The following is a 12,139-nucleotide window of genomic DNA, read 5'->3' as shown; positions in this document are numbered from 1 at the left end:
GAAGAAATTGAAGAAAGGAAAGAATGCAAAAAGATGGGTTCTAGACAATTTGAAAGAAAAGAGAGTGAGGGATTGTTTCAAGGAACATGTTGCACAAGGGCTAAATGAAAAGGCTGAAGGAAACACAATAGAGGAAGAGTGGATAGTCATGAAAAATGAAGTCAGTAGGGCTGCTGAAGAAATGTTAGGAAGGACAAAAGCTCAACAAAGAATCAGTGGATAACTCAGGAGATACTAGACCTGATTGATGAATGATGAAAATACAAGAATGCTAGAAATGAAGAGGGCAGAAAAGAATACAGGCGATTAAAGAATCAAGTGGATAGAAAGTGCAAGGCAGCTAAGGAAGAATGGCTGAAGGAGAATTGCAAGGATGTAAAAGGTTCTGTGGTCCTGGGAAAGGTAGATGCTGCATACAGGAAAATCAAGGAGACCTTTCGAGAAAGGAAATCTAGGTGTATGAATATTAAGAGCTCAGATGGAAAGCCACTTCTAGGGAAAGAAGACAAAGCAGAAAGATGGCAGGAGCATATCCAACAGTTGTATCAAGGTAAAGGTGTAGATAATTTGGTTCTGGAACATGAAGAGGCTGTTGATGCTGATGAAATGGGAGACCCAATTTTGAGGTCAGAGTTTGACAGAGCTGTGAGTGACCTAAATAGGAACAAGGCACCTGGAATTGATGACATTCCCTCTGAATTACTGACTGCCTTAGGAGAAACCAGCATGGCAAGGTTATTCCATTTTGTGTGTAAGATGTATGAGACAGGAGAAGTCCCATCCGATTTTCGGCAGAATATTGTAATACCTATTTCCAGGAAAGCCGGTGCTGACAAGTGTGAAAACTAATTTATAGACGAGAAAGGTTCCACCTTATCAATACAAATTTATTTATACAAATATCTACAGTACCGGTTTCGACTCTTTACATGTAGTCATCCTCAGCTGTAGGGTCAGTCAGGGTAATTATGAGACAGACAAAAAAAGGGGAAAAATGAGACAGTCAATTTTTTCTGCTCTGATTAATCATCTCAACACTTTGCATGAATGATATTATATATTAGTCTTTTATCCATTATGGTAAAATAATTGGAAAGTGTCTGAACTATATATCTAGCAGTACACAAGTTTTTCGTCAGTGGTGTTTTTTCTAACCAAAAAACTTTCATGCATTGCACTTTGTATTTTGTTACTCTGGCTCAACCCAAATATCCAGGAAAGTGTTTCTGGTTTTATTTGGTAGTGTAAGGGAGAATCTTCTTTTTCAGCTTGAAAACACAATTTTTAAGTTTTTGATTTGAGAAGAAAGTTCATTTTTAAAAAAGGGGGTAAATATGAGACATCATTAGGGTAGAAGTGAGACACTTTTAGGGGAAAATGAGACAGATGGTACACTTGTTTCTGTACCTAAATACTTATGTTTGTCATTCCTACAGACTCCTTTCCTGATATACTTCCTGAAAATTCTTTCGAGAACATCCTACTTTCAAAAATCAAACACACTGACTAAACCATGATGAAGCGAAGATGAGTGGACCCAACAGCAAAGGTGATAACATCTGAAGAGTATTTCCAGCTTGTGAGGTAAAAGCAGAAACCACTTCATAAGAAGGATAGAAAGCGTACAGGTATTCAAAAGGCAACAGTTCCAGCAGTAAAACCTCCATCTAAGACAAGAGCAGAAGTTAATTCACTGAGCTTGATAGCTGCAGTCGCTTAAGTGCGGCCAGTATCCAGTATTTGGGAGATAGTAGGTTCAAACCCCACTGTCGGCAGCCCTGAAAGTGGTTTTCCATGGTTTCCCATTTTCACACCAGGCTAATGCTGGGGCTGTACCTTAATTGAGGCCATGGTCGCTTCCTTCCCACTCCTAGCCCTTTCCTGTCCCATCATTGCCATAAGACCAATCTGTGTCGGTGCGACGTAAAGCAACTAACAAAAAAATTACTTCAGTCTTCTGACTCAGCTACAAGTGAAGATGAAGATTGGCAAGGTAGCGGTGACAGTCTTGATGAAGTTGATCTGCTTGACACAGATGCTATGGAAATGACCATGGCAGATGTAGTAAATCCAGGTGACTTTGTACTTGTACTTTTTGAAAGTTCTGGAAAGCGGCATTCTTTTCAATATAAATATGTTGCCACTGTTCAGAAAGTTCTGGAAGGTGGAGACATGCAAATCATGTGTCTCCATTGTGTGGACAATAACAAAACTGTGTTAAGGCTTAATGAAAATGATGTATCTGTTGTGGAAAAGTGAAAATTACTAGGGAAATTGCCTCTTCCAATAATAACAGGGAAAGGTAGAGGCATTACATTTGCATTCCCAGGAACAGTTGATGTTTTTGAAAAAAAAACAAACTAGAACTCCTACAATTTCTTTTAAGCCAGTTTAAACCAAGTGATGTCTCATTTTTTTCACCATTCTGATTACAGTGGGCACTATGTATTTATTTAGTATAATTAAAATGTAACATAAATTCAGGCATAAAGCTCAGGTACCATTTAATTAGATGGTATAATGTCAACAGTCTATACTAAGTAATTTTTGTCAGGAATGAGTATAAAAATGCATCTCAAGCCAAAATTTCGTGGTATTTCATGGCCATTTTGTTCATATAATAAAACTGAGGAAAGTGTTGCAAACTATTACACCCAGATTTTTTTCCTGTCTTCCTTTGACCCTAAGCTGTCTAACAATTACCCCATTAACTCTCTAAAATGATTTTACAGTCTGCTACAATACTGTCTCACTTTTCCCCTGGGTTGTCTCATAATTCTCCCTTTTGCAGGTTAAAAATGAGATGCACATTTATATTTATTTTTCAAAAGTTAATGAATATTATAGTAATCTGTTGTTTCCAGTGTTTTTTGTAACACCAGTCACAAGTTATTATGATTTTTTGTATAACTGTCACTGTTGTAGTTTGTAATTTATGAACATAATAATAATAATAATAATAATAATAATAATAATAATAATGTTATTTGTTTTACGTCCCACTAACTACTTTTACGGTCTTCGGAGACGCAGGAGTTCTTTTACGTGCCAGTAAATCTACCAACACGAGGCTGTCGTATTTGAGCACCTTCAAATACCACCGGACTGAGCCAGGATCGAACCTGCCAAGAATTTATGAACAAAGTTGTAAAAAATGGCTCATATTTACTCTGACTGACCCTATCATTCTATCCCTTCTCCTCATCAAATTTAGCCAAATCGATCTCCTCTCACCAATTGGATTCAGTATCTCTTCATTCGTGATTTGATCTATCCATCTCACCTTCAGCATTCTTCTGTAACACCACATTTCAAAAAAGCTTCTATTCTCTTTCTTTCTAAGCTAGTTATCGTCCATGTTTCACTTCCATACAATGCCACGCTACACACGAAAGTCTTCAAAAACATCTTTCTAATTCCTATATCAACGTTTGATGTGAGCAAATTTCTTTTCTTAAGAAAGCTCTTCCTTGTTTGTGGTAGTCTGCATTTTATGTCCTCCTTACTTCTGCCATCATTAGTTATTTTACTACCCAAGTAATAATATTCATCTACTTCCTTTAAGACTTCATTTCCTAATTTAATATTTCCCGCATCACCTGCCTTCGTTCGAATGCACTCCATTACTTTTGTTTTGGGCTTATTTATTTTCATCTTGGACTCCTTACCCAAGAGTTTGTCCATACCATTCAGCAGCTTCTCAAGATCTTCTGCAGTCTCAGATAAAATAACAATATCATCGGCAAATTTCAAGGTTTTGATTTCCTCTCCTTGGATTGTGATTCCCTTTCCAAATTCCTCTTTGATTTCCTTTACTGCCTGTTCTATGTAAACATTGAAAAGAAGGGGGGACAAACTGCAGCCTTGCCTCATTCCTTTCTGGATTGCTGCTTCTTTTTCAAAGCCCTCGATTCTTATCACTGCAGACTGATTCTTATACAGATTGTAGATAATTCTTCATTCTCGGTATCTGATCCCAATCATCTTCAGAATCTTAAATAGCTTGGTCCAATCAATATTATCGAATGCTTTTTCTAGATCTATGAATGCGTGCACGCCAGGCAGCCAAAGCTAGCGCATCACAACCACAATAGCAATCACACACATCGGCATTTATAGACCAAAGAAAACCCACCTTCCTGCATTTGACACTCACAGAATAGAAATTACATTCAATACTCCAGCCATATTCAACCGCAGCTGCACACATCTACCTCGGACAATACATCAGACTTGTTATTAATGATTGATAAGTCAACCATAAACTAATGAATAAGCATAATATACAGCAGAAAGAAGAGCACCACTTACAAAAAAGCCTGTACTATCTCTTCTGACGATGATACTGAGCATCAGCTGCAATCAGATCAAAGTCTGGAGGAAGTTATGGCCCTTTTGGTCGGTAAGTGAGCGATTTGACTTTAAAAAAAAAAAAAGCCATGCATCTCCAAGTTTCAATGCTGCCTCCAAACAATTGTCCCTGACACTATGCTTCTTCACCAAGTGAACGGGATCCATTTATCAATAGCTTATTTTTTTCTATTCTGAAGCTCATTGTAATTAGGGGGAATCGATTCACCACATAATAAACAGTGATTTTTGAAGTCAAATCGCTCACTTACTGACTGAAGGGGCCATGACTTTGAAGGTCCTGCTTTGTGTAATCCTTGACGTCAGTAAGATTCAATCCTTCTCTCGCTACAATAATTTTTTGAGCAGGCACTGTACTCTTGAATCACATCTTTCCCCTATAGAATTTCCTCCAGACTTTGATCTTATTGCGGCTGATGCTCAGTATCATCGTTCTTGTCAGAAGAGATAGTACAGGCCAACAGTGGCAGGGTTGAAATGACGATGCAGACCGCTTACCCACACTGATAAAGCCATGGAGGATATTTATACTTTTTTGTATGAAAAAGGCAAGGAATGTCAATTCTCATTTCAACAACTGATGGATGCAATCAAGGAAGAGTTGAGGGAGACCGAAAAACATTGAAGTCCCGTTTGCTGCAGAAGTATGGGGAAGACATCCTCTTTGTGGAAACAGGCAAGACATCGACAGTCTGTTTAAAAAATACTGGGTATAAAATATTCACTGACTTGGTATGAAAATAAAGAAATGAATCCTGAGGAAGAGAGACTGAGAGTAGTCAAGGCAGCTGCAGTTATCATTACAGAGGACATTCATTCTAAGGCTTACAATATCGCAGAGGACATTCGCTCTAAGGCTTACAATATCACACAATACCCACTCCCTGATCAGTTTTTGGATACCGTTGAATCTGACATTCCTCAATCTTTATTGACTCTTCCCGAAATTGTGATCCTCAATAATAATACGTCAGTAAGATTCGATCCTCTTTTCATCACAATAATTTTTTGCACTTGACTCACATATTTTCCCAGAATTTCCCAATTATAATTTTGCCCTCTATTGATACTTGCTTTCTGAAGGGTCTCAACTCCTTTTTTTATTGACATTAACTGCTATCCCCTCTTCCGAACTCCCCTCGCATATGAAGCAACAAACATGGCCAGAAGTCCATGTTGCAGATGATGAAGCCATTGTACACGTCTCACCAATATTAGAAATGATACAATAAATTGTTAATTTATTTTTAAAAAAGGAAAAGGCTTTTTTAAATCATTTATATACACGGATATGAGTGAGGAAGTGATTGAAAAGTAGAATGCATGAAACTAAATGATCAAACATCATTTCTGGACAACTAAAAAAAATGTTCCTTCAGTTTTACCCCCACCCTTTGATACTGGTGGTAAAAGAAGCTTTTTGAGACATGCAAATTGAAAGTAATTAACATTTCCACAACTTAGTTGGGTGCATATTTATTAAAATTGGTTTTTCATGGAATTAACGGGATATAAAGGGACGGGAAAGTGACAATTTTGCTGGAATTGCGATTTTATCCCTTCTTTCCTGCTCTGTACCTCTTTTGCTATTGGTCATGGAAACAAAGTTTATTAGTGATTCTTGTAGGAAAGTTTGTCCTCTGCAAGAATGAATATGGAGCAAATTTGGCTATGATGCACTGTTTAGGAGTTATATGCGAAACACTGGAAAAAGTGTATTTTTTTCAAGATGTCAGAAAAAGCAGAGGGGTGGGGATGATGGAAACTTGGTTTATCACTCTCTAACCATCCCAAACAACATATTAAAAAATCAGAACTACCTGATTTAATGTGGGGTTGGACCCCTCTAGCGACTGGACTAAAGCACTTCTTTATTGGATAATTTGGCCCCTAGTCTTGGCTTTGTTACCTTCATCAATGAAAAAAAAAAATGTTCACTTATGCATGTGCTACGGAAAATTGTCATAATTCACACTGCAACTTTACGAACCATCATATGCTGTCCAGAGCTTGTAAAAGTTATTAAGGTCTTAGTTTGGGTTTGATTACCTCCAAGTCCTGAAATCTTCTATTGAAATCCATCTGAAATAATTTAACATAGGCTACTGCAGTATTTTTCAGTATCAATTGTAGTATCCATTGACTGAATATGCTGGAAATGAAAGTGACTGTGTAGGATATCTGAGATATCCACAAGGAAAGCGTCATCTTGCAGCTGTTATTCATGTCTGCTGTATTATAAAGCAAAATGTTTTTACCTTGTATCTTCAAATTAAAATTATTTAGGTGTTCAAGAAGGTCAACTAGAAAATATCCTGTATCCAGTTTGGGTCCAAAATTTTAGGCATTGCTCTGTACACCCTCTGAAGCCTGTGTCCATACCAGTGCGCTCGGCATGCTCAGGCAGTGCATATTCTCTGTTGCTCTTATATAGCACACTCCGATTGGTATTGCTGTTGTGTTGTATTATAAGTGATTTGCTTCTCAGCTGGTGGAGCCCTTACTTTGCCTAGAGAGTGGAAAGTAGAGTTCCGATCTTGTCAACTCTGGAAAACTGTTCTTAATGGAAATTTTATTGTTTTCCTTAACTCACTCTGTGCAGATCTCAGAACTCAACATTATGCAGGGTGGCTGTTCATCTTGTGGTCAAGGTCCGCAGAGTCCTGTCGTGGGAAACGGCACATTCTTAGGTCCCAAAATATACGTATGCCTTCATATGTAGGGTGTCCCAGGAGTAATGGCTAATATTCAGTGATATGACGGGAAAGATCATTTGAAGCAAACTTCATGGGGACATATGCCCTTTTCAGAATGGTTTGTGAGACACATTTAATGTGTACTTGTTTATGGGCTAGTAAATATAATTTTGTGTGGCTCTAGCCCAAAAACAAATGTACATTAATGTGTTCTATCTCACAAATAGAGCACATGTCCACTTGAAGTTTTTTGCTTCAAATCGTTCCTGTCATATCCCTGAATATTGACCATTCCTCCTGGGACACACTATATAAATCTTTGTACATTCCACAAATGACAGGTGTCCCAGTTCACAAAATAGGTAATATCTAGAAAGTTTTTCTGAAAGGTGTGTAAGGTGCTGAAAGTCACTATTACTGTGCCTAAGATCAAACTGCCTCTAATTTGGTATGCTCAGTGTCAAAATACTTGACTAATCGGAAAATATGTAATGTAGAATATTTAGGTTGATATTATCCACCTTTTGAAAATTATTTAGTATATAACCTACTAATATAGAAAATATTCTTCAAGTGATGCAGATTTTCTTCTTTTAAAAATTAATAACAGTGCACACATTTCTTTTCAGGATCACTTGCTTCATTTCTGTCATTCATGTAGGTCTTGAAGTATGAAATAATATCAGAATAGTGTAATTTTGGATAATTCATACATATTGTTAATGCAAAATATTTTGCTTGTAATTTTTTTTGTTTTGTTTACAGAAAAATCTTCTTCAGAAAGCAGCATCAGCAGCATTTACCTTCTTAGTAGCAAACCCAAAAAATGAAGTAATGATAGAAAACCTAAAGTTTTATTCAAATCTGCCAGAAGTTGACATGACAAAAATAGAAAATTTTGAATCTAAGGTACAGTGAATCAAATTTTATATTGTACTTGTTGAGGAATTAAATCCATTGCTCTATATTTCTTCTTTTTATTATTATTATTATTATTATTATTATTATTATTATTATTATTATTATTATTATTATTATTATTCTCCTATATTGATTGTTTCAGAGAAAGAATTTAATGTGTCACTTAGATTGGAGGTAAATAGGGATGTAAACATTTTAAATTTGCTATTCCTATTTTAGTATTATGAGTTAAAAACATGTTACTTCATAAAGTGATATGCATAAAGACAAGTAAGTATTTTCCACTCGCATATTTGGAGTTTTAACTCATAGTCGCATGCATAAGAACATGTTGGTTAATCCTGTCTGTATTGACTTATATTCAAATTTCTATAGTTTATTAAATTAGTCACTATATGTTATAAAAAAATTTTAAATCTGCTCTGCTCTTTGAACTTACATCCTTATTTACATCTAAAACAAAATAAAATGTTTCTTTGTGTCTAAATTTACATTTACTTTGTCATTTAATAAAACACTTGAAACAGATTTTTTTTGTCTAAAAATAAATAACAGCTATTAAGTTAGTCACTATGTTGAACTTAAAATATTTTCTGCTCTCTTCTTGAAATTTTCTCCTTTCCTTAAGACCTAAAAATTATATTTAAATTTCTAATCAGTAATTCCATTACCTTATTTATTCCAATAATTGTCCCGTAACTTACTCCTATATTTCTGAGACCTCTCATATAAATTGGAATTTCCTTCTCTTAATCTCGTCCAACCATGCTAGCCATTTTAACCGTCCAATTTCTTTAAAATAAACAACCAACAAACCAACTTTAGAGACATTTTTGCGAAGAAGAAGAAGAAGAAGAAGAAGAAGAAGAAGAAGAAGAAGACAACTCAGATGACTGGGGAATTTATTTTACTTATTTCAGTTTCAACTAAATTTATCCACAAATTCAAATGGCATAGCACTGGTCTGAACCAAACAATATGTCCTCGCTTGCTGTCAGTGACCTTCCAGGGCGAGCTGCTACCATGGTCGGGCGGGATTAAGAGGAGGAATTTCGGATTTATATGAGAGGTCTCAAAAATATGACAGTAAGTTAAGGGACAATTATTGGAATAAATACGGTAATGGAATTATAGATTAGAAATTAGAAATTTTTAATATAATGTTTTTCTTTTTTAGGACTTAAGGAAAGGAGAAAATTTCAAGAAAAGAGCAGGAAATATTTTAAGTTCAACATAGTGACTAATTTAATAATTATTTACTTTTAGAAAAAAATCTCTTTCAAGTGTTTTATTAAATGACAAAGTAAATGTAAATTTAGACACAAAGAAACATTTTATTTCTTTTTAGATGTAAATAAGGACGCAAGTTCATAGAGCAGAGCAGATTAAAAACAATAGCATATAGTGACTAATTTAATAGGTAATCATTTTTTATTTGAAAATTTCTATTTTAAAGTCTGTAATAAATTGACATAGTAAGTAAGTTAAAGTTTAAACACAAACAAATATTTTAACAATTTCAAGATTTATTTATATATAATTGTTGTGTTGATATGTATATTTGTAACAATGTACCAAGTCCAAAGATTATTGATGTTTTTTCACTGCTGAGGAAGAGAGTACGGGAATTAGGTATAATAAAATATGTAAAGTATTGACAAGGCAGGAAAGTATTCTATAGAAATTTGCATAAGAACAAGTGAGAAGTCCACTCACTATGTGTGTGACATCACCCAGCGGAGGGGTGGGGCAAGCAGACACTCGTTTCCGAAAGTGCTTTCTCCAGAGTGGTACGCATAAAGATCGAGTGGCGGTAGTTTATACTCAGAAAATCAGTGAATTACCTCTGCAGTTGACTCACGAGGAATTATAAGGGGTACACATGCAATGGAGCATTTTTTTGGATGTTGCAGGAAGAAGGAAGACCTATAAACCTTGCCGAGACTCTGATATCCTTAATTATAAAGAACTTTATAGGTTTGAAAAGGAAAATGTGCATTGGATGGCACAGTAATTTCTGGATTAAAAAATGAAACAAAAGGTGGTGCTCTTAGCAATCAAGAAAAGATGAGGAGATGAGGTTTTTTTTAAATTTTTGCCCTACATTGGCGATCCTGATTTTCAGAGTGGCATGACTGAAGACATGGGTGTTAATGAAAGAACAGTATCCTGTACAGTTTCCGAAGTTACGATTGCAATTGAAGTGAAAGTAAATTACTGGATGAAGTTTCCAATGACAATCCAAGCTCTACAGTCTGCCAAAATTCTGTGGCAGGAAAGGTATAATTTCCCTTGTGCTATAAGGGCTGTTAACTGTACACACATTCTTATAAAAAGAAAGCTGCATCAGCATGGTGAGGAATAATATAAGAAGAAAGGGGTACTCAGTATAAATGTGCAAGCCACTTGCAACGCGAATGAAGATTTTTTTAGTGTGGACGTCACTTGGCCTAGTTCAGTGCACGATTCCTGAATCTGGAGTAACTCTGATAATTGCAGAATAATGAAAGCCAATCATGCAAGCAACCCCTGTTGATTTTCTTCCTGCAATATTATTAGAAATATTTACTAGTGCAATTACAATTCATGTTGCACAGTAATTATATTATAATTTTTAATAGAATTATTTATTGTTTCAGGACTTTTTCTTGCCTTGTAGTCTGTTCATTGATGGAATTGAGTCACTCTCCATTATATCCAGTAATTCCTTTTCCCATGATAGTAGGTGGACTGGATTGTTCCCTGTTCTTTTCAAGTTTGTTTTTGCTTTAATTTCATGATCTTCATCCCTGTGATGTTTTGCTACATTGTGCAGAATGAAACAGTGTGAAATAACTAACGGTACTTTCTCTGTAGCTGGTCGTATTTTATTCTGAAGTATTGGAAAGCGTTGTTTTACCTGCCCGAAATATCTACTATGTCGTTCCGCGATGCGATTTTATTTTACATAAATAATTATCACACGAGAACACGTTCACTTGTATAAATTATTTTATTTACACTTTAAGTCACAACACACAATTATACACAGTAGCAAATGACACTGCAACACTTAATAGTGGAGTACCCTAGTGTCGATTCTGACAAGTACAGATATCAACAACACTGACTCGCGCACTATAACATACACTCTCTTGAACTCACCAACCCCACCTCGGAGCCGAACAGTTACTCGCAGTCCATCACTTGCCTCCGAGTCCAACCTGACTCAGAGTCCAACACTTGACTGAGTCCTAAGAACTGACTTCTCACTGACTGACAGCTCGATATATATATACTATCCGATCAACCCTCTAGAATTATCGATTTATGGAAGAGTTGTTACAACACTCTAATGGAACACACTCAAAACATTGATCGACCAGCTAGTCGAATGGGTACTCAAACTTTTGTTTACTGTTTACCAATACACATGGAAATCTCTACAACATTCGTAATGTCCCTACATGTATCTGGATAATAAAACCTTGCAATAAGTTTCCTGAACCCTTCATATATACCAAATTATAGAACAATAAGTCTAACATATGAACATTATGGAATTTTCTACCGCTTTCGACTATATAGATTTTGAGGTTAAACTTATACACAATACGTATTTGAGGTTATACAAAGTTTATAATACATATTTACAGGGAAACCATGTTCTAGTCATGTTTAACATTTAATAAAAGATAATTTAGCATTAAATAAACTATAATTAAAATATATTAAACATAATAATTGAAGGTTTTTCACCGGTTACGATGTCGTACCTACAACAATTATCCCCCACTAAAACCTTCAATATCTACCCTGTACATTCTTTAATCTAGGTCTTAAATTATATCAAGGTGTCCTTATATCTCTTTCTTCGTCTCTCTTAGTCCTCACTATTAATTACACTTAGACAACCTCAATCACACGGTCTTCCCTTTGCCGCTGTTGCAGTACACATTTCGCAGCCAGATAGTTCGATCGGTGGCCACCACCTTTCCATGGGGAATCCGTTGGGTCTGGCTGATGGTGTCCCTGTTCTCGGTAGCAATGATCCCCAGGTCCTCGCGTGGCAGTCGACACTCCACTGACTTTCCCCTTGCTCGTACCGTTGTGTTCTGTCAGGGCCCACGCCTCTTCCTAGTCCACCGATGTGATGCCCGGGAGAGGCTTAC

At 36.0% G+C, this 12,139-nt stretch overlaps 1 protein-coding gene across 2 annotated transcripts in view; it reads left to right on the top strand.

Annotated features, from left to right (window-relative positions):
- The window catches only part of LOC136864067 (prolyl 3-hydroxylase 2), a 540,144-nt gene that overhangs the window by 53,989 nt on the left and 474,016 nt on the right, over positions 1 to 12,139 (top strand). For both annotated transcript variants that reach the window (XM_067140608.2, XM_067140609.2), the window contains exon 2: positions 7,833 to 7,976. In XM_067140608.2, coding sequence (XP_066996709.2) covers positions 7,833 to 7,976 — 144 coding nt within the window. The remainder of the gene's footprint in view (positions 1 to 7,832; positions 7,977 to 12,139) is intronic.

This window comes from Anabrus simplex, chromosome 2 (genome assembly GCF_040414725.1).
Source record: "Anabrus simplex isolate iqAnaSimp1 chromosome 2, ASM4041472v1, whole genome shotgun sequence".
Taxonomy (NCBI): domain Eukaryota; kingdom Metazoa; phylum Arthropoda; class Insecta; order Orthoptera; family Tettigoniidae; genus Anabrus; species Anabrus simplex.
Note: the sequence above shows the minus strand (reverse complement) of the source record. Positions and strands in the feature narration are given on the sequence as shown.